Source organism: Balaenoptera borealis (assembly GCF_965194805.1).
Source record: "Balaenoptera borealis genome assembly, chromosome: 6".
Taxonomy (NCBI): Eukaryota; Metazoa; Chordata; class Mammalia; order Artiodactyla; family Balaenopteridae; genus Balaenoptera; species Balaenoptera borealis.
In genome coordinates this window covers 73,505,474-73,529,797 of record NC_138863.1, presented here as the reverse complement: position 1 = coordinate 73,529,797, position 24,324 = coordinate 73,505,474, and the positions used below count along the sequence as shown (strand labels likewise).

The 24,324-nt window shown below is 38.4% G+C and overlaps 2 protein-coding genes across 2 annotated transcripts in view; one reads left to right on the top strand and one right to left on the bottom strand.

Moving 5' to 3' along the window:
* The window catches only part of UPP2 (uridine phosphorylase 2), a 454,968-nt gene that overhangs the window by 128,581 nt on the left and 302,063 nt on the right, over positions 1–24,324 (top strand). The gene's annotated exons all lie outside the window — the stretch shown is intronic.
* The window catches only part of CCDC148 (coiled-coil domain containing 148), a 262,434-nt gene that overhangs the window by 46,551 nt on the left and 191,559 nt on the right, over positions 1–24,324 (bottom strand). Inside the window, exon 12 of the mRNA XM_082395299.1 lies at positions 4,190–4,308. Coding sequence (XP_082251425.1) covers positions 4,190–4,308 — 119 coding nt within the window. The remainder of the gene's footprint in view (positions 1–4,189; positions 4,309–24,324) is intronic.

The window sequence follows — 24,324 nt, the reverse complement described above, 5'->3', positions numbered from 1 at the left end:
TTCCCACCTTCTAGGTATAAAGTAAGAAGGCAGCTGTCTACAAGCTAGGAAGAGAGTTCTTACCAGAAACAGACCATACTGGTACCTTGATCTTGGGGCTTCTAGCCTACAGAACTGTGAGAAAATAAATCTCTGTTGTTTAAACCACCAGTCTATGGTATTTTGTTATGGCAACTGGAGCGAATACAATAGTATTATATTGTAAAATGTATTGGGTCTTTGTTGTTGTTCTTAAACACATTTTTTATGTAGGTGTATATAGATAGTTTGTATGTATATGTATTAAACAACTGATAACAGAGAGAACTTCTAGAGGAGAGATTGCATGAGGCTAGTGATCAAGGGGCACTGTTTCCTTAACCTTAACATTTTATTTTTATTTAGTTGGCTATGCCACATGGCTTGAGAGATCTTAGTTCCCTGACCAGGGATTGAACCTGGGCCACAGCAGTGAAAGCGCTGAGTCCTAGCCCCTTGGCCACCAGGGAATTCCCAACATTTTATTTTTTATGAGTGTCCTTATTCTTACATGTTTTATTTAAAATATTTTAAATACTTAAATATTTTGAAAACAAATTATGTTAGATGGTGTCTCATGTTTTAAAAAGTCAGTTGATACTAATCATTATATTTAATGAATATTCACTATGTTCCTGCTGTCAGTGTTTTCTATTTAACGTCTCACTTACTCCTTGTAACAATCCTATGACGTAGATACTATTTATGTCTTCATTTTACAGATGAAGAAACTGAAGCACAGAAAAGTGAAATAACTTACCCAAAGGTCACACAGCTATAAAGGATAGAGCCAGGATTCTAATGTTCACAACCTGATTCTAGAGTCTTCTGTCTCAACCTCTTTGGCATATTGAGAAAGGAAAATAGGGCATTAGGAGGCTCGTGGAAATTTTGGCAAAAACAATTTTTAAAAAGTGATGAGGGTTGGGACTTCCCTGGTGGCGCAGTGGTTAAGAATCTGCCTCCCAATGCAGGGGACATGGGTTCGAGCCCTGGTCCAGGAAGATCCCACATGCCGCGGAGCAACTAAGCCCGTGCACCACAACTACTGAGCCTGCGGTCTAGGGCTCATAAGCCACAACTACTGAGCCCACGTGCCACAGCTACTGAAGCCTGTGCGCCTAGAGCCCGTGCTCCACAACAAGAGAAGCCACCGCAATGAGAAGCCCACACACCGCAATGAAGAGTAGCCCCCGCTCGCCACAACTAAAGCAAGCCTGCAACGAAGACCCAACACAGCCAAAAATTAATTAATTAATTAATTAACCTTCTAAAAAAAGTGATGAGGGCAAAAGACAGCTTGTAATGGATTGAGATGGGAAATCTAATTAATAAATAAAAGGAATTGCTATATCTCTTTATTATGTTGAACTTCATAAGACTGCCAATACTTAACCATTTGTTGACCCACAAAAATAGAATTTCCTTATGATTCAACCTGATGTATGTGCTAAGTTACGAGTATTGTTTTCAAGACACTTAATCTTAGAATTAGAAAACAGAAAAAGGAGATAACAGAACTTTTCAAACCCTCAAGGCTATGTGTATGTGTGTTTTTAACAGATCTGGAAATTGCTTCAAGCCTTCTTATTCTGACATGAGAAAAATGTGCCTACAGCTAAAATATCAAACATGAGATTTGTGAATTGTATTTCAGTAGTAGAAAAAAACGTTTTAACCAATCAACCACATTTCTTAGCAATGGTTACAAATAAACACAACTTCTGGTTCTTGTCAGAAGCAAAAGCTATCAGCATTTTTGCATGTTAAATTACCATCTCTCTAAATCACAAAATGAGGACTGTCCTTTTATCTACAATATCATCCAAAATTTTCTGAGAATTATTTTCTGATATATTATCTGGATATTTTAATGGTCTTCCTCACTGATTTCCCACTGGCATGCAAGCGTTGAATTCATAATTATCTGAATCTACATTTCATATGAGTTGAATACACAGATCATAAACCCTTAAAAGTTGATAGCTCACTTAGCCCTCAAAAGTTATCCACTTCAATTTTACAAAGGACAAAACAGAGCCTCGTAGAGGCTGAGTCAGCTTGATAACTACTGGGACAAGAAACACACAAATGAAATGACTCTGTAATCAAAGAAACTTCCTGGCTATGAGGGCAGATTTTACTAGAAGCATGTCTCCTAGATGCTGGGACTTCACATCTGTTCCTTTTTACCTACCCCTTTAATTCCTGTGTCTCTCTTTTGTTTCCCCAGCGTAGTTTCAGACTATCCAACCAGCCTTTTGACCCCCACATTTGCCTTGCCTTTAGTATTTAGCTGCTTGTTTCTGTCTGACCCATGGCCTGGCCTGCCTTCTGGTATCCTCCTATATCTTGGTTTGTGCTTGTTTAACTGATTTCTCACTGGTTGTTTCATCTCTTAGCCTTGAGCCCTAGCTTTGCTATATTCTTGGCTTTCTTCATAATAGATTAAACTCAATTATAAATCCTGAGATACCTGGAAAATCATGTGAATTTTATCCAGAAAGTTGTTGGGAACTGCATGGCATCTTTGTGGAACCACAGATTCACTCTGCAAGCTTGGTCACTGGAGTTTGACATAATTCCCATGGGTCACAAAGGAAGCTTCCTAGATATAAGTGAATCTTGTTGTGTAAAATAGTTATGTCATCCGAAGTTACGATAAGTCTAAAATGCAATTTTCATTAGTTTAGTAGACTTCATTTTTTAGAGCAGTTTTAGGTTCACAGCAAAATTGAGCAGAAAGTATAAAGAGTTCCGTGCAATTTTTTTTACACTGACGAACCGTAAAGAAAACTTGTTGTGATTTATGTTATGAAATGTAAGATCTATTTTTAATTTATCTTTTGTGAAAATCTACTCAGGAGCTAGCTGAACTAGATAACTATGCCAGTTACCACTTTATTGTCTCTCAGCTCCAAATCTCCCTTCATTGTCTGCTCTATGAAAATAGAGATGGACCCTGTAACTATTTCTTCTCTGCAGCTGGTACAATGCTTAGCCATGTCAGAAAAGGGTACAGGAGGGATGCTGAAGAAGGAAGGGGCTTCCCTTCCTAGTTCCAGTGTTTACTCCTTCTTGTTCCTGCTTCGTGGCTACCAGCAGTATGTGTGGGGGACACCCAGTGGTGTTTGTGGAGTTCAGTTGCACCCCGTGGCCAGTTTCCCATCAAATTTCAGAGGTACTCCCATGGTCAGGTTCCCACTGAGTCTTGCAGGCATAAGCATCGCAACACTTGACTGCCAGGTTCGGTCTCCTGCACGCAGGTAGGGTGTTGCCTGCTTGCCCCGTGACTAGGAACAGGTTCTGGATGAGCCCATCCAAGAACCTCTCCACCATGCAGTGGGCCACAACCACACTTTCTACAATGAGGTCTGAATCCCAACCACGGAGAGGGGGGCCCCACCTCCAAATTTGTTCCTTCCATGAGAACCCTCCTTCAGCCCTGGGGCATTCTTTAAAGTTCTTTATCCCTTTATATAACAGAGATTTTTTTTGTTAGAATTAATAATTCTTTATCTTAAACTTTCCCTATCCTAATTACCATGTTGTCTCTGTCTCCTCACTGACCCTGATTGATGTAGTAACCTTGAGAAAAATAATTTTAATTTTTCAGTGCACTCATTCATAAAATGAGGAAACTGGATTAGTTGATCTCAAATGTCCTTTCCAGCTCTAAAATTGCGTTATTCTAGAGAATTCAGGTTTTTCCTATACCATTGGGTACATCTTAAGTATACCAGAATGAATACCACAGAGCACAGAATAATTGCGTACTGTCTTCCTCAGCCTCAGTTGTAGTAAATGACTTTTTATCTGAATAATGGTTTCCTCCTTCTGGGTCAAAATATTAAGTCACAGCAGCAGCCAGTATTATTTCACACACACAGTGGGCAATCAAATACTATGAAATCCTCTGTGAGGATTTTAACTAGGAAGCTCTCTAAGGAACAAAATGGAAAACTAGAGATTCATGTATGAATATGAGAGTTTAAAATACATTATAAGTATCATTTTATTCATTTATGAACATAAATATTGTAAGGACACATTAAGTATAGAAAAATGCTCCCTCTGATGTTATTTATCCTAACACATTACGGAAAACTCTATTCACCTAACACATTACAGAAGAATTCCATTACCACGCAATTTAAATTTTTTCTTTTACCTTTCTCTGTCTTTTACTGACTGTTCAGCCATTAATTTCTTCAGTTCATCCAGACGATGAAGATCTCTCATTTCCATTTCTTGCCATTTCTGCTCTTTTTTAGCCCAGTATTTTCTTATCTATTGCATAAATATCACATAAAATTTAAATTAACAACAGGTATGTTAAAAACAAGGAACAAAGTTATAACAACATTATCCATTGTTTCATATAGCAAATATTGAATTTAAATGACCCTTCATCTTTTTTATCTCTTAGATCTGCCTACAGTGTATTGGCAACAGAAAAAATAAGTTAAAACACAAAAATACATGTCCGGAGAAACTGCATGTTTTAACAGTTTCTGAAGTGGAAATGTAACTTGTGCTGAGACCTAAGGTTTTAATCTATGGCTAAAATAATCGGCTTTCAGGGAACCACAATAAAAGCATGTTATTGTCTCTAAAGTATATGATCTACCTGTTACTCAAGAATATTTTTATCCTCTTATGGTAATGTAGTCTTTAACAAATATAGCATTATACCTATTTTTACTTTAAAAGCATGAGTTTATTTATGCTAATGGACAGCAGGATGTTGAAAGCTTTATGCTTCTGGGGAAGTGGCAGGAGATAGGTGGGAGGAAGGAGGAAAAGAAAAAATTAGCAGGGTTGTGATAAATAGTAGTTCTGACTCATGTGGTAACATGAAGGACAGATTTATCAGGCTCAAAAAGGTGAAAGCATTGTTCTCACTAGGCATGTTTTACTTCCTTTTTCTGGGAACGGAGGCAGAATGAGAAAACCTGAAGCACACATAAGCTATTTTTAGAGGGCTAAAACAATTATTCCCCTAGTGATGGGGCAATTGAAGTTTATGTTTAATTGACAGAGGACCATTCAACCGCTCTGGTCTGCCACGTTGTGTCTGGGTCAAGAGACTGGATTCTTGCTGGTAAAAAACAGTACCTTAATGGTGAATGGCAGTGAGTGACTACAAGCAGAGGGGCTTTGGTAGAGTATGGGTTAGCCTCATCCCCAAGCTGGCATTTTCTCTTTTGAGAAATGAATATGAAAAGCCAAGTGGTTTCCAGACTTGCCCAGCAACATGGGCTCTGACACCTGGGAGAACCAAAAGAGGCATCCCAGTACCATGGCCACAGCCATAGCAACTCTGCGGCAGGGCTTGCAACACAAGCAGTCACACCAGTGGCATCCATTCAATGCTTAATGAGTTACTGATGGCTCCAAGGTAAAGTGATTCTACTCCATAGATGATGGAGATTGGAATCTAGGGAGAACAGAGATGAAGCTAGAAAGGTAGCACACCAAGATGGAAAGTGAAAGAAAGGGTAGGAAAGGGAGAAAAAGGAAACACTGACTGATATTTCAGAGTCCTAACTGATAAATGCCAAGGCATTCTATTAGTGCCAGATATGGAAAAGTTAACAACCATTATATTATCTCCCTCTGGGTTTGTAAGTGATCTTTATTTTACTCTTTGTATGTTTCTGTGTTACCTTATTTTGGGCAATGAATATATATTTCTTGCATAATCAGAGGGAAAAAGAAGATACTTCACAAGAACAGATATTGGATTAAAGGGCATTTTTCTCTGGGTTCTGACAGACCAACAATGTTGCTTACTCCCGGCACTGACCTTGGAGGGAAGTCAGTGGTCCTTCTGCTGACAGTCCCTTGACAACAAGCATACCAACCCCAGGTTGCCGGTGTCCTCAGATCACTGACACCATCTGGTGCAGTGTCCTGTGCAGGCCCTAGAAGTATATTACACCTGAGGCTTCTTGGCATCTCAGGACCAATTATTTCCATCCTTGACTCTGGTATCCTCAGCCATTGCTGTAGCAAGAGAATCAATCTCTCTCTCTCCCTCTCTTTCCCTCTCTTTATGGTTTTGACTGAAATTCTCCTGAGTGAAGGATGCTTTTCTTCTGATGTCCCATGTTCCAGGAGGCTGGGGAATGATTCGGGCATTTTCTTCCTTGTTAATGGCTACTTTGAGACCCTGATGCTGTCCCTCTCATGTACAATGCCTTCTTCCTTTGATGTTTACAACATCTGGCTATATCACCCTCTACGTGTCCTTATCACTGGCATGTGTGGACTTCCAGATCATTCTCAAATATTCATTGAGAATTCAGATACGTGAGTCACAGCCACACAGGACTTGCTGTCCAGAACAACTCCTTCTACCTTCCTATGCAACTCCAGTCTGAAGCCCCTCTGACCTGCCAACTCAGAGTCCCATGACTTCCTCTATTCCAGTGAGCTACCTCCTCCTCCGGGATTCTGCCATTATGGAGAACAGCTCCAATTCCAAAAGCTTCAATTATAGCCATCGAACTTATGACCAGAACCTACAAGCCCTTCCCCATCATCTTTTGTGTTCCAGTCGTATAATTTTATTCCTCTAGTACAGCCCTCACTACAGGCTTTGCTAATTAGTATCCTTGCTCCTCTCTCCCACTAGACTGTAGAAACTGTGATTGATTATCCTGGGATTTCCAACAGCAACTGTACCAAATTGATGGTTTCAGCTGAATCTTTATTGACAATCAGCATTCCTTCTATGAATTCCTGGCCAGTGCCTCTCGATTGCTCACGGTGGTATTTCAAAACCCATTCACTAAATTAAACTCCATACCTGCCTCTATTTCTTCGGTTTTATCAGAGGAAACGCAGACCCTAAAAGATTCCTTCCTTCATGTCCTGCTCCTCAGAGGAAGTGCTGTCCTTTCTTCTTTCCAAGGCAACCCTCACCTGGGCTCCAGAACCTATACCCCAATTCCATCTCCATAACCTTACTCCATCACCTACCCTTCTTTCCCCTGTAACTTCAACCTCTTGGTCTTTGCTGCTCCCTTCTCCTCACATGAAAATCTACACAAATCTCACCCATTAACAAAAATTTTAAAGGACTTTCTTTAGACCCCCAAGACTGTAGCACCACACCCTGCATTGTTCCCTTTCAGTCAATGATATCTATTCTTCTCCAATTTCACATCTCTTATTTTAGTCCTCACCCATGACATTCCTACCTCTGCCTCCACCCCAATTCACTACTCTTGCCAGTGACTTCCCAACGATCAAAGCAAATTCAATCCTTATTTTATGTAATGTCTCTGTATTTGATTCTACAAACCCTTATTTACAGTCTTAAGAAACTACTGACTTTGGCATTCATTCGTTCAAAAAATACTTATTGAGCATCTGCTTTAAGCCAGATACTGTGCTATGTACTTGGGATATGGTGCTTAAAGAAAAATTAGGCCTTTGCCTCATGGAGCTGGGAGTTTCAGAAAGAGAGAAAATAAACAAGTAAATGAATGAAAAGAATATTACATGTTCAATTCTAAGAAGGAAATAAGTATGGTGATGATTTAGAAAAATCTGTGTAGAACCATTAGAAGGCGTATTTTTAAATGACATTTGGATTAAAATTTGAAAGATGAGAGTGAGACAACCATGGAAAGAGATGAGGGAGATCACTGCCCAAAATGCGAGCTTTAGGTGCAACAGTATTGAGTGGGAATGACCTTGCATATGTTCAGAACTGGGAAGAAAACAGCACAGGTGGAGCAGGTAGTGTGAGTTAAGACTGGAGGTAAGTTTGGCAAGCTGGATGGGGGCTAGGTGATTAGGCAAAGATTTAGTTCTAGAAACAAAACAAAAAAAGATATTGAAGAGTTTAAAGCAAAGAGTGATATAATGTGACTTAGATTTTTAAAATATAGCTTGGGTTATATTGAGTGAAGAATGGATAGTAGAGGAGCAAAGGAGAAACAGAGACCAAAGAGAATATGGCAAAAATGATCACTGGGATCCAGGAAATTAATTATTCAGATCTGAGATGTGCTTTTGAGTGGAGTCAGAGTGCTCATTTAAGGATTAGACACGGCGGTTGAAGCTAAAAGGAATCAAGGATAATTCCTAGGTTTTTGCTAGAGCAACTGGTTGGATGATGGTACCAATAACTGAGATGGGAAATTGGAAGAATAACAGGTTTGGAAAAGAAAGTCAGGAGGCTCAGTATTAAACATTAAACAAGTGATGTGACTGTAAGACACTTAAGTAGAGATTCCAAATAAACATCTGGAGGTACAGATGGGCGGCTCAATGGAGAATTCAGGACTGGACTAAATTAAGGAGATATCTACTTAAAATGCTACAAATGCTATTTGATGCTACAAGACTGGAAAAGATCTATAGAGTGTGAACGTAAATAGAAAAGGTGATCATGCACTTTCATGTTTATCTGCCTTTTGCAGTTTTCTCAACCAGCATAACTTCATTTTCCTCCTCCACCTGTTAATTTTACTCTACCATTAAGACCAGAACAAATGCCACCTCCTTGAATCTTCCTCTGAACCCTCTAGGGAAAATGTTAGTAGGACTTCCCTGGTGGTCCAGTGGTTATGAATCCACCTTCCAGAGAGAGAGTGGTATGGACATATATACGCTACCAAATGTAAAATAGATAGCTAGTGGGAAGCAGCCACATAGCACAGGGAGATCAGCTTGGTGCTTTGTGTCCACCTAGACAGGTGGGATGGGGGGGTGGGAGGGAGAAGCAAGAGGGAGGGGATATGGGGATATATGTATATATGTATATGTATAGCTGATTCACTTTGTTATACAGTAGAAACTAACACACCATTGTAAAACAATTATACTCCAATAAAGATGTTAAAAAAAACCTAATATTAAAAAATAATAAATAAATAAATAAATAAATAAATAAATAAATAAAATCCGCCTTCCAATGCAGGGGATGCGGGTTCGATCCCTGGTCGGGGAACTAAGATCCCACATGCTGCAGGGCAACTGAGCCCTTGCGCCAGAACTAGAGAGCCCACATGCCACAGTGAAGAGCCCGCGCCCCACATCGAAAGATCCTGCATGCCACAACAAAAGATCCTACGTGCCGCAACTAAGACCTGACACAGCCAAATAAATAAATAAATAGTAAAAAAAAAAAAAGAGAGAGAGAGCTCCTAGCTCCAATTCCATCTTTTCATTACAAATAAAAATAATAATAATAATAGCAAAAATATTTTGAAAAAAAAAAAGAAAATGTTCACTCAATCCTTGGCACACCAGTGATCCTTAATTAAGATTTATTACCCTCCCTTCTTTGTTCTGTCTTGTATTCCTTGATTCTTTTTCAGAAGGGTCTAACACTGGATTGTTACTGATATATTTGGGCATTTACTACATGCCTGGCATGCTCTTCCCTGCCTTGTTACCTGCTAAATCCCTCCTGTCCATCATTTAAGACTCAATTGTAGCATTGCTTTCTCAGCCTTCCTCCTTTCCCCTCTCCTCCAGACATAATTAGGTGTACCTTCTAAGGCACTATTTATGTATCCTTAGCATAACACTTTCCATATTGATCTGCATTATTCATCTTTGTATCCCTAGTATGTTGTATTGTAAATAACACATAGTAGGGCTTAAGTGATCATCATTAGGTGAGTGGGAGCACTTTCTGGTCTCTGGTCTGAGAATAACAAAGTTATGGATGGGAACCAGGCCAGCAGTTTTATTTGCAGGATGGTAAAGTCTGAACTAAACATTTCCCTAAGGACAGTTCCATTCACTTTCCATCAATTAATAAGAGCAGGAAGTGTGTGTCATGAAACATTGGCTTTGCAAGGTTCAAACTAAAGTTAAGGTTAAGAGTATTTAACTAGGCTTTTGGAACATTTGTTGAGACACAGATTTTAAACACACTGCTGTTTAGATTTTTTGAGTGATCCTTATAACTTTCCAACGATAGAGGAACCAGAAAGTTAGGGCACAGGGTAAGAGGTGAATTTAAAGCTTGTCTCTTCTAGACTTGCAGATAAGGTTTCTAGAAAAAGCTTACTTTTCTGAAAACCAAAATGGGCCCTCATTATCCCCCATCTCCTCTTGTTATCTCTGATTTGTACTGGATAGTCCTCTTTCGTAGTCCCACATTTTGTTCATTTTGGTAGAGTTAAGCCAATAAAAGTATAAACAAACTGAAGAAACTATTCTCTGTATAGATTTATGAGCCAAAGTAATGCTGTGCTATCTTTTCAGAGGGTTTAAGATCATTTTTATATCCCACCTTACTTTTGTAATCTTCCAAACAATTTGTCTCCAGTTAAAAACTCCACTAGTAAACATGACATTTATGGTATTAAGAGTATATCAGAGTTTAATTTTAAAAAACTTGGACTAATATTACATAACCATTCAATTATTTTCATTCCTTCAGTCCAAAAATTATAATTGCATGGAAGAAGAATTTCTTGTTTACACATAGAAACCAGAAAGTTAGGACTAAAGCATTAGAGTAGGAAGACAGTTTGGTCTCTGATTTCAAGCAGTCTTCTGTACCTTGCTCCTAGGTCATTATTCCAAAGGCTCTAATGACTTATTCAGGAGGATGTCATAATTCTTAACCAGATATGCAAAATACATGAAATATGAAGTACAGAATATCCAGTTGCCTTCCTCATAAACCACTGAGGTGGAGCGATTTTTATCCCATTCTCTAGATTCTCATTTACTTAGCTAATTCCTCACATCTCACACCTTTTCTACTTTTGGCCCGGAATATGCACCCACAGAAAAAGTGTTGTTGCTCCTCATGAAAACACAGCAGGCCTCTTCATTAAAAAGAGTCATTCTTTTACTTTAAATTTTCCCCACGTGTTTCATGTAGATGAGCTTGTATCACATAAAGTCACCACCAACCGAAGTCTGACTCTTATTTCTATGCGATCTATTTGACAATCACCTGTATTTTGCCAAGTAAATTTTCACACACTTGTGTGAACTTCTGAAAGGTAAGGAACATGCCTTATACTGTAATATTTATTTGTATCCAGTATATTGCACCTTGCAGATGAGAGGTACAAGATAAACTACTCCAGTGGAAAAGAATATGGAAAGGCAACACTGCACACAGTACTTTTCTTATATCAATTCATATAAATCCAAAACTATTAATAAAGTATCCAGATAGAAAATAATGACAGACCACAGACATCAGTGAACCAATTCATTTAGTCATGTGGGGTGCAGAGGTACATTTAATCCCAAAAGAGCACAAGGGTGTGGTACTTCTCTAAGTCAAATTGTCCATGGAAGCCAGATTCAAGGTTTTTTGGGCTAAAGGTGGACACTTGGTCACTTCCATCCTCAGAACCTTTCAGCCAACATTATGTCTTCTATACTTCGTGGTATAGAGATCTCTGTGGGCTTCAATCCAGGATACGCTGAAGCTTCTGAGCAAAAAATTTGGCTCCAAAATAATTATTTTGCAGGGCATTCTTTATGCAAAGATGGGAAAACTCTCTACATGGGTAAGAAATCAAAGCTAGTTCTTTGGTTTTTAAAAATAGGAAGTCAGTTTTTACACCATCCTGTCTGGTTATTTGAATTTAATGGATCTCCTTTCAGACCATTTGTATTTCAGCTACTTACTTTCATTGTCCTAAACTTGAACTTTTTTGCCACCAATCTCTAATCTGATAAACAAGCACATCTACCTACAGTAAGAGGGTAAATTGTTATACTCTTTCTGAAGAATAAATAGGGAAATAACTAGCAAAAGCCTTCGGAATTAAGAAATAAAGTTTAAGAATTAATATGCAGGGCTTCCCTGGTGGCGCAGTGGTTGAGAATCTGTCTGCCAATGCAGGGGACACGGGTTCGAGTTCTGGTCTGGGAAGATCCCACATGCCGCGGAGCAACTAGGCCCGTGAGCCACAACTACTGAGCCTGCGCGTCTGGAGCCTGTGCTCCGCAACAAGAGAGGCCACGATAGTGAGAGGCCCGTGCACTGCGATGAAGAGTGGCCCCCGCTTGCCACAACTAGAGAAAGCCCTCACACAGAAACGAAGACCCAACACAGCCAAAAATAAATAAATAAATAAAATAAATTTTAAAAAATAAAAAAGAACCACCTTAACAACTAATGCTTCCATAAAAAAAATACACAATTGGAGAGATTTAAAAAAAAAAAAAAGAATTAATATGCAGGCACCTATGCAAAGATTTATATACAGGTATGTTCATTACAGCCTTAAAAGGGTAAAAAAATTGGAAATAATATAACACCACCAAATAAGAAATTGGTTAAATGCAATTATTCACATAATGAAACACTATGCAAACACCAAAAATTAAGTGGTAGGAATACAGAGGAAAATATGCAAGATATATTGATAGATGAAAAAAATCAGGTTAAAAATAATATATGCAGTATTATCTAGTTAAATTAAAATCTTTGTGTATATAGAAGAAAGAATATATGAACATTGTTATTAATCTTTTGCTAGTGGTTTAGGATTTTGGGTGATATTTATTGTATTTTGTGTGCTTGACTGTATTTTCCAAACTATTTACAATGGACAGAAAAGACTTTATAATTACAAAAGGATGTTTTAAAAGTCTGGCCAAAAGAATCAAAATTTAGAAGGAATATCTAAGGGACATGACTGTTATTCATTCTGGAAGTTTTAAAACTCTATTCCCATATCAAATTAAATGACAAAAATACTGTATATCCTTGTATATAACATTTTCACTTTTTATCACCTTGCATGCAGCATTACTTTCACTTTCTATAGAAAAGTTTCACAGAACTATGATTTAATTTTATGCCATAGGCCTTATAAAGGTTAACACAATATCATATAAGGGTTGATTTAGACTCAGTAAAACTTCTATTGAAAATGCTTTCTTCTGGGTGGTTTGCCTCCCTCCCCCTGCCAGCTCCTGATGTGCTAGATGTTGTCTATTATTAGCAAATAAGAGCTAAATGCTTCCTTTTAACTTTAACCATGTTCAATTACAGCACCCCTTTTTAGTCTTGGTTTGCTGACATAACTATATTCCCATCCTCTTAGTTTTCTGTCTCTTATTCTCTTACTAATTTTCTATTTTAATGATTCCTAATAGGAAACAGATGGCACACTCAAAATTAGGTTAAATCCAGAAGAATGTAATAAGGGGACAATGACAAAGAAGGTTAGAATGCAGGGCAATCACAAGGGATCATGTAGTAGCCATGCTGCTTTACCCAGAGCCAGAGAAGGCTGCGTGGGGAGGGCCACCTGACAGGGGCTGAGACCTTTGGTGGAGGACACAGCTAGTCAACACAACTCTGCAGGGCCAGGAGCTGGCGGAGCAGCTCTCCCAACCTCACTCTCCTCCCTCATCCTCATCTGTAGTGTTCCACTTTGACTGAACCCAAACAGAAGCCAGAGGGCAAGGGAGCCTTCTATAGGACAACTCCCTGGGACACAAAGCAGGATGGAGAGTAGATATGCCCCAACGGGTAGATATCTACCACAATAACGTTACTGCCTTTATTATAAATTGTTTGGAAGTAGGTGATGTCTATATGTGTAAGTAAATAACATGAATCTTTTAGGTGATTTCACTTTGGTCACTTATGTGAGCATTTTTTTCCATAGCAGAGCTGCCTACTCGAATTGGCAATAGCTATTTTCTGCCGTGATGTAGTCTTATGTCCTTAGAGCATGATGAGCCAAGAAAGTATTCTGGGGTAAACACATTAGTTACCTCCCTCTTAATTGAAATGCCAGGTGGATTTAAAAATAACTGTTATGTCTTCTTTAGGAGTAAAGTCTATTTTCAGTCTGGGCATTGAAGTATTACATAATGATCGTGTCATATGTTGATATTGCTAAAATGAATTTGTCTGTAATCTTGTTTAATTTCTCTCTTTTCACTATTCATTAAAAAGGGAGTATATATACTGAGGATGTTGTATTTCAAAGCCTGAAGTGTCAGGGAGAGTGAAAAGTGAAAAGTAATCAAACCTCAGACTCAGTCAATCATGACTTCTTAGAGCTGAGGTGATTTTAGCAATCATTTAATTCAAACACCTCATTTTACAATTGGGGAGGGAAAATCCTGCAGAGCCTACACAGCTTGCCCAAGGTCATCCACCTTGTTAGGGCCTCCTAGTTTGGCATATTTTCCTCTATATCTCAACATCAAAGTACAGTTGTATTCTGCTCATTCATTAAATTCACTCACTCAAACAATATTTATTGAGTGCCTTGTGTCAGGCACTGGAGATAAAACAATGAAGAAAATGGACAAATCCCCCCTTTTTACAGGGCTTACATTCTAGAAGAGAAAGAGAAGACGGTCAATAAATAAATAAAGAGATGTCAGAGGAATGATAAATGCCAAGAAAAAAATAAAGTAGGGTAAATGGACAGAGTGACAAGGAAGGAGGATGCTATTTTAAGTGTGGTAGTCAAGGACAGACATTCTCTTTGATGACATTTGAGCGGGACCCTGAATGGAGTGAGAGAGTGAGTTATACAGACATCTGGGGGAGGACTCTTCCAGGCAGAAGGAACAGCCAGTGCAAAAGGCTAAGGGGACATGTGCTAGGGTGTTCGAGGAGGAAGAAGTAGGCTGTGATGGCTGGAGCAGGAGGAGTGATGGGGGAAGTGGCAGGATATGAGTCCAAGAGATATTGAGCGTAATGCGGGGAATGACATAATCTGACATGCCTTTTAAAAGCATCACTCTGCCTGTTGTGTGGGAAATCGATGGAGGGGGAGGGAGGGAAGGGAAAGGGAGGAGGCAGAGAAATGAATTAGAAGAGTAAGAGGTTTATAATAGTTCTGATTTGGAAGGCAGAGCCTTCTATTCATGACAATAGGTAAGGGTGTGAGTATAGGGTGTGAGGGGGGAAAACAGAGTCAAAATATCAAGGCTTTTGGCCTGAGCACTGGGAGAATAGGATTCCATTTGTTGAGAAAAGGAATATCGGGGAAAGAGTGGGTTTGGAGAGAAAAACGAGATTACATTTGGGTCAAATTAGATTTGAGGCAGTGGGATGTGTGAGTTTGCAGTTCAAGAAAGAAATCTAGACCAAAGATATTAATTGGTAATTTGAGTCAGCATATAAATGGCATATGAAGTATATTGGATTGGTTGAGATCTCCTAGAAAGTACACATACTTAGAGCACCGAGGCCCCAGGGAACTCCAAGACTTAGAATGATGAGGAGGATCCATCCAAGTTTATGGAGAAAGAGAACCCAGTGAGATAAAAGAACAGAAGATGGCTTCCTAGAAGCTAAATATCAAGTTTTCCAAAGAGGAGGCAGTGATCACTTCCATCTTAACAGTTCAAGTAAAGTGAGGACTAAGAACAGACCCCTGGAATTAGCAATATGGAGATCACTGATGACCTTGACAAGTACAGCTTTGCTGGAGTCGAGGGACAAAATGGCTCAAGAGACAATGGGTGGGATGAAGCGAGGACAGTGTGTAGAGGCTACAGGATGGTGAGATTTTCTTAACGGGGGAGGCATGAGGTCAAGGGAGAGTGTGTTTCTAAATACAAGTGAGAATGGTATATTTATAGGTTAATAGGAAAGATCTAGAATAAAAGGGGGAAGTGGTGGTGGGAGAGAGATTTGGATGACCTTGAGTAGGAGAGAGGGAATAGGATTCTGTGCATAAGTGAAGGGGCTGGCCACAGACAGGAGTACAGATACTTAATGCATTGTGAAAGGAGGGAAGGTGGGGAGTGGGTACAGATTCTGATAGGTTGGTAGATGCAATGTTGGAAGCCTGTGGAAATTTTCTTCTTGTGAAATAAGATATTGAGAGGCAAAAAAAAAAAAAAAAAAAATCACAATCAAAATCGTTACTATTTTCTTCAGTCAACTTAACAAAAGAGCAACACCAAGGAGGCAATGAAGCTGTTTTGTTTTTTTTTTAACCTGCTTATACTTGACACTTCAGCTGTGATCAAACCATAATGGTCTGGCTTCTTGTAAAGTGTTTGGCTATAGTGGTTCATTAACCCAAGGAGAGAAATCCTGAGAGAATATTAATAAGACAGACTGCGTGTACCTGTAAAACATGAAAGAAATACTCCTAGTAAGCAGACTATTAAAGAGATTTTCAATTATCAATTACCTATCAATTTAACAGTTCTGAGTACACTAGGACAGGATCAAAGCCATGAAAATTACCCTAAAGCAAATAGTTTGAAACCAAGTTTTCTCAAAATTGATTAATCACAAAATTAATAGCAAACAGCAATCACAGTGATGGGCAGCACAGCACAGTGTTTAAAATCATGAACGATGGAGTTAGACCTCCTGGGTTCAAATCCTAATTGCACTGCTTAATGGCTATGTGACTTTGGGGAAATTATATTCCCTCTATGTGTCTCTGTTTCCTCATTTATAAAATGAAGATCATATTAGTACCCACCCCTTAGGGTTATTAAGAAGATTAAATGAACATAGAACAGTGCCTTGCACATAGCAAGCATTGTATAGGTGTCTGTTAATTAAATCATATCACTGTGAATAATCAAGACCTAGCCAGAAAATGCAGCCAAAAATTGACACCTGGAGTTAATTTTTAAGACTTTTAAAACTGCCTACTGGGAAATCTTTTACAGAAAAACAAATACATCTGTCTCTTTATTATCTAGGGTATTTTTTTCCCTCCATCTGACTTTTTCTTAAAATTGTGTCCTGACAAAGAGTAGGAAGATTCCATAATTTCCACTTTTAAAAAAGAAGTTCTAATGGAAATCTTCACTTTTAAAAGACATGGAAACCAGAAAAGTGAGCCTCTTGGATTACCATCCTACTTTTCTGTCACCTATTGACTCATATACTGAGAGCTGACCCTACATTTAGACTCATATTAGAAGGTCATAATCAGTTAATAAGCTATGTTAATGTTCATTTCTAAATTTTAATGACAAAATAAGGAACATTATGAATATCTTTAAATTATATGATCCTTGATTTATTTTCTTTTCTCCCATACCGCATTCATTTCTTTACTCATACAATATCATTCAGAGGACTGGTTAAATATTCAGAAGATAAAGTCTGAACCCCCAGTTTATTTTGGAGTCATTTCTACATAAAATACACGTTAACTATCTTTTCTTTTTGACCATTGTACTATCCTGATAGTTAATTTACCTACTAGGTTTTATGGCGCCAATATTTTGGGTATTTCATCAGATTTTCAAATAAAAGGACCAAAAATTAAAAGAAAAACACATGCTCAAACTTTGACTGCAAGATCACATTTCTAGGAGTTAGTAATTGAGAGCACCACAAAACAGAGGGTGGGAAGTAGTTCAACAGATTGGTCCTCAGCCAGATGGGGCTACTTCAGCTCTAGTTGCAGGTGGTCTCTTTGCAGAGATGTTTGCAGTGAGAGATCCGGGTGGGTGGATTTTAGAGCAGAGGTCAAACTGGCGTTCAGAGAGGTTCAAAGACATGTTTTTAGGGTCGAAAGAGTCTATGAGAGTTTTTATATTCCATATTCTCCATTTTATAAAAATGTAAAAAAGTGTTGTAAACCAATTTGAGATCATCTGAATGTCACTGCATGACTGAGTGCTGCCACAGTGTTTTCTGTTTGTGTTCACAATTCAGTTGGTCCCCAGTGGTATATTACATAAACTGACAGTATATCTTAAGTCATTTTAGTCTAAGTGGGATCCAGTTAGACCAATCAGTCTTTCTCTCTCCCTCTCCCTCCCTCCGCTCCCCAGAACATTTGGTTCCCCAAGAACCAAATGGGCCTTTGTGGATTTTATGGGATTCACCTTGTTAGAAAAAAGCCAATAAACACAGGTCTTTTTGAGATGAACCCTTCTCTCTCTTGGCCTCCTGCTGATGTGGCTGAGAGAAATTGCCCTTAAACTTCTCTGAGGCTCTCTAGTTTGAGAATATCTATGAGAAACACCCCTTATCTCTTGGAAGGGTTGCTTATATGAATGGATACACTGACCTTTTGATCTTTTCGAGGCTATAACAAAGGGTTGTACATTCACACTTTCAGTCTCTTCCCTATGCCATGCTGTTGGAAATAAGCTCTTAACTCTAGAGTCTTTTGCCATTAGGATAGATGGTGAGTTTCCCAAAGCATCAAGTCCTGGTTCCTTTTAGTTTAACAGTTCTTCCCTCAATTTATCTCTCTCTTTTTCACTATAAGTAGCAAAAAAAAAAAAAAAAAAAAAAAAAACCCCAATAAACAAAACCAGGTGGCATCTTCAACACCTTGGAAATCTTCTTAGCTCATTACATATGAAGTTCATTATTTAGGAAGGTTTTCCATCTAACTGCAGGACAGAATTCCCTAGGCTTTATGCCACTGCATAACAGTGATCCTCCTTTCTCCTGTTTCCAATAATATGTTCATCGCTTCCTTCTGAACCCTTATCAGCCACATCTTAGACATCCATATTTCTACTAACAGTCTGTTCAAGGAATTCTAGTCTTTTTTCTATCATGCTCCTCAAAATTCTTCCAACTTCTCTCCACTTCCCAACTCCAAAAACACTTTCACATTTTTATGTATTTGTTACAGTGGCATTTCACGTCCAGATACCAAAATCTGTATTGATTTTTTAAATTGCTGTGTAACAAACTACCACAAATTTAGCAACTTAAAGCAATACTCACTTATTAGCTCAGAATCCTATAAGTCAGAGGTTCAGCAAGGCATGGCTGGGCTCTCAGCTCATGACATCACAAGACTAAAATCAAGGTGTTGCCAAAACTGATTTCTCATCTGGAAGCTTTAGAGAAAAATTTGCTTCCAAGCTCATTCTTTTTTTCTTTTTCTTTTTTTGTCAAAATTCAGTTTGTTACAATTATAGGACTATAGGTTACAGGGTCCTATTTCCTTTCTGGCTGTCAGCTAGGGCCACTCTTATCTCCTAGGGGCCACCCACATTCCTTGTCATGTGATCTCCTCCATCTCCAAGCCAACACTGGTGGGTCAAGTCCCTTTTATACTTTAAATCTCTGGCTACCCATCCTGTGACCAGCCAGAGAAACCTCTCTGCTTTTAAAGGGCTCATGTGACTACGTCAAGTCCACCCAAATAATCTCCCTTTCTCAACGTTGTCTGTGCCATATAATATAACCTAATTAGGTATTTACAGTCCTGGCAATTATACAGGTATGTATCCCAGGACGGCAGAAAGTCTCGGGGCCCATCTTAGAAGCCTGTCTGTCATGGGGCTATTCATTGGCCCCCTTTAAGTCCCAACAATCCTGAAGAAGCAGAGTTTAAAACCTGGGAATTTTTTTTTATCATTCTCTGTGTCCACCTTTTTTTCTACTCTTGGCTCTTTAGATCAGTATATTATTAGATTGATAAACACTGGAGAAGAGATTTCATAATATCATGATGAATTACTCTCATAAGAACTGATAAATCCCCACATCGAGAGAATGGCTTTGATGTGAATGTACTCTGGATTCCCTCCTAAGCACAGAGTTTCTTGAATCTTCTGAGAAGTAGTACTGTTCCACCCCTTCCGCCTGCATTCTGATTAAGATAGCCTACCTTCTTTTGTTTTAGATTCTTTCCTCTCTTCCCTGGTTATCTGTCAGATGAATATAATTCTGAGTGTCTGCCAGGTCACCTGAGGACAAGGGGAAGCACCCAAGTGCCAAGGTTCTACTGAAGACTGGGTCTATTGGTATTTACCGGTGCAATGTCACTTGAGGCTCCCCAGAAACATCTCTGAGGTAAGGATGAAGGTCACATGGCTGGTGGAGTTATTATGACTTTTCTGACTATGTTCCCCACCCCTCAGTTGTGCAATATGAGTGGTTTCAATGCTGGATTCAGAGTTGGTGAAAATTGGGAGGGAACTGTGACACGATAAATCAAGGAAGGGATATGTCTCCTTTTTCTGTGAGCCTTGCTTAAAATCTCCATTTTGGGAGCAAGGCTGAAAATATCCTCGCCTTGGATCCCATAGAATGCCAAGCATCATGCAGCAACAAAACCTCCTAAAATGCTGCGATGCAGAGCAATTTTTTTGTTATTCAAGCCATCCAAAGAGCCACATATAGTAAAAGGGTGGTTCTGGGACCAATGTTACATATCAGGCATTTTGAGGTTCATCTAGCATGGTAATCTTGTTTCTTACAATAGCTCCTAGGGATAGTTTATGGAAAGGCATCATCTCTTGCTTTTACCATGACAATTGCAAAAGTGGAGAGATGCTTCTGAAATATTACCATTGTCACCTAACAGCTTATGAATCAAAACTTTCCTTGAGTCTTGAGATAAAACTATGAAAACTGTGAATATTATGTTCAACTAGAGTTTTAAAGCACAAAAGAAAAAAGTGATCTAATAAATGTGCATTTGCAAGGAGCTGGGCACCTACTAGGATAAACTTTGCCATTGGATACAAATTATGTTATTCCCGCAAAAAGAAAATATTATTTCCTAAAAGACAAATTACTGGGAAGAAGAATTAGGATAAAGCTGATCTCTTGTTCAGAAATCCTAATGTGGGGTTTTACACATGGCATAGTTTCTCTACCTCTGTTGCTGCTCTCTTACGAGAAGAGACAGGCAAGTGAAACAGTAGATGGGGAGAGACAGAACACCAGGTAATAAAGCAACCAGTCTCAAGTCAGGGGGAGGCTGCCTGTAGGGGGTTTTCTGCCAAGCTTCTATTAAGCACTGAAGAACTAAAATTTGTCTCCAACACGTAAAACAGTTAAAACAAAGGGAATCTAGATTTGCAGTTGGTATATATAAAGGTAGTCAGAACTTTGGTCAGTATGTCTGAGTTGACATAGAAATCTTTTTTCCCACTTTAGACACAGAAATTCTGGACAAACTATACCACAACTACACACACACACCCAGTGCCCCAGTGCTGAAAATAAAGATGGAACTCAAAGTCAGAGTAGTGAGAAGGAGCCAAAGCCAAGTGACTCTTGGGGAGAACTGGACCTGAGATACGTCTGAGGAGCTGGTGGCCAGGCCTTCAGTGTTAGTTGTGGGACCTGTGCACATGGGTGCAGGAACCAAGCTACCTACGAAGAGCAAGAAGTCATGTAGGACTTGTCCATACACACAAGGGAAACTAGCTACACCATGACCACTCCCCAGGAGAGTGACAAAGGAGCTAACTTTCTGCTTGAGACCAGAGGAAGAAAAGGGTCAAGTGCAGAACCCAAGTGCTGTGCATGAGTGCTAGCTAAGTCAGCACCCACTCCCAGCTCACAGCATGGGTCCCAAGTCTCAAAGTTAATATACAAACTGGTCCTGGGCCAGTAAAATGCATAGGGCCCTTAGGAGAGGCAAACATAAAAGCTCTCTGTAGAGATGTTCTCACTACCAGGTCATAGTTCATAAAGGAAAGCACAATTCACAAAGAAAAAGTTTAAGAACTTTGATTATTTGATCATTTGAAATTTCTGTGGAACTACAGACACTGAGGCAAATTTAAAGGTAAATGACCAATGAAAGAAAATATTTGCAACTCAGGTAACTGATAAAAAGAAATAATATTCAGAATTTATAAAGAACATCTATAGATTAAATAAAGAAAAAATAGACAATGGACAAGAAGCATGAATAAGCAATTCAGAGAGGAAGAAAACTGCCCAATAAACATGAGATTTCCAATCTCACACGTGACCAGGAGAATCCAATTTAAAACATTGAGATACTGTTCCCATTTAGCATATTGGCAAAAGTCAAAAAGAATAGTTTTAATGTCTTATAAAGTCAAAAAAAAAAGTCTTATAAAGTTGAAAACATACAAATCCTGCAACATAGTGATTCCCACCCCAGGTACACCCTAGAGAAAGCTGTGCATACATGCCCTGGTCAATATGTATGAAGCGGCTGCTGCAGCACACTTTCAAGAACAGAACTTAAGAAACTTAAATGTCATCCACTAAAAGAAGGGATAAATGGTATCCTAGTTCTACAGTGGAACACTATATAGCCATTAAAAGAATAAACTAGCTCTCTGTGTATTAACATGGCTATATCTCAAAATGTAAGGGTAAATGAAGAAGTACATGTTGCAGAATAATAGTGTGATAATATTCATGAGAGAAGTAAGAGAAATGAAATACATATTAAAATATGTTAAAAGCAATAGATAGCCTGAAAGATAGCAATAAAATTCATGATGGAGATTGCCTTTGGTGTGGTAAGAAGGCAAATGGTACTGAGTTAAGTCCTCAAAAGAAGACTTCAACTTTATCTATAAAATAAAATAAACCTGAAACAGAATGAAAAATGTCAACAGTTTCAATGCTAGGTGATGAGTACTAATGTATTTATTACATCAATCTCTGTATTTTAAACTTTTTTTCTAAATGTAAGAAATAATTTTTAAAAGAAAATAAATAAAATAAAATATATGCCTGGGGCCCATACACTTTCAAGAGATTGACCATGAATTTGGCTTAGAGCTTAATTATTCCTTCCATCACTGTTTGTTTTGTTGTTGTTGTTTTGGTGTCAGGCCAAATTTCAAGCCAAATGTCAATAGCTTATCTGCAAGCCAATGAAGGCCTCTCTCTCATCTTTCAAAACACCTTTCTCTCATTTCCAGAAATCTAAGAGACTGAGGAGAAAACAGCAAGCAGTCTGTCTATCCATTCCTGTGTAACCATGCCAATTCCCCAACTCAAATTTAATTTAACAATGAAATGCACTTACTTCAATTCTCAATACTTGAGTTACTAATTTGTGTATTCTTTCACTGTCTTTGTAAGTTCCCAGAAAGCGGAACTGTATCTAAATCTCTTTATATGGCACTTAAAATGACACTACATGCAAAGAAATGCTTAAAAATACGTTAGACTTTTCATGATTATACTAATTCATAGAGAGGAAGGGCTATGAAAGGGGCCCAGGTAGATGACAAATCTCTAAGGATATGTAGTTTCATAACAGTTAATAATTGTTAAGTTTTCCCACAGAGATGTGTATAGTTCACCTATGTTATTTGAAACATGATTGATATTTATGAGTTTCTCTCTTGATGGGGACTTGATGAAACCACCCAACTTCCTTAGAAATTAGACTGTAAATTACGTCTTCTTTGCAGCTTACTTTGTCAAAAATCATATAACTTCTCTACGTGTTGTTTTTTACACATGCTGACTCTACACCAATTTGCTGATATAAGAGCACAAAACAAGCAATAATAATGGCAACTGAAGTATAAAATGCAGAAATCTGACTTTTAGCTAAAAAACCATAGTGCCTTTTTTTCCCCTCATGTTTAATTTTAAAGGAAAAACTTCTAGACAAGAGCTTCATAAACCTGGTTGACCATGTAAAGTATCAATTGTGTTCACAAAAAGCAAAAATTTACCCATCAAGGACCATGAATTAGTCATTCTTAGCACTTTAAGCAACTCCAAAAGAAAACATTTTACATATCATGCAGATCAAGCCAATACAGGTGTACAGGTTAATGGAAGTTCCTTTCATTATGTTATGGAGTTGATCATAAATTGCCTTTTGTGAATCATTTCCACAGAAGTCATAAAATCTTAAAGAAAAATATTTTTTACTGTAAATTCTATCACTTTTGTGGTGTGGAAAAACAAAATATCTAAACAAATATCCCATATATTTTTTAAAAATCTCCTCTGAATATGTTTTACTTTCCACAGGTTGTCAGAAATCATTTTAAAGCTGTTAATATGTGTTTTGGGGAATTCCCTGGAGGTCCACTGGTTAGGACTCCGGGCTTCCACTGCAGAGGGCATGGGTTCAACCCCTGGTTGGGGAACTAAGATCCTGCAAGCTGCATGGCACAGCCAAAAAAAAAAAATTAAAAAAAATAAGTGTTTTGATTAATATTTTGAAGATTGGGAAACAAATGTTCGTTCAAAAGTAGGATGATGAATTTGTATCAATATGAAAAACCAAACAATCTAACACATAATAAACCAAGAAGTAAATTCTTTAAAGGGCCTTTTGGTATTCTATGAATTGTACTGACCCCAGTATAATGTATTTTCCCAATAAGGACATCTTCTGATAGTCATTTGCTGTACTGCAGTCAACCAAAATGGTATCCCAGTACCTCTGGTTTTGCCATGTTCCTACTTAGTACACGATTTAACAACAATCACAAACCCTATCTTTTCTGTATCTGCAGCATCTCTTCTAATCACATGTACCTGTGCTTGTGAAGGTCAATAAAGTGGGTTCTCCTCCATGTCCTTGAAGCTCAAATATATTTAAGCAAGACTCCACTAGAACCTTATGAATCTTTCTAAGAACTGCTTATGAGGATTCCATGCCAAACACCAAGGTCAATCAAATC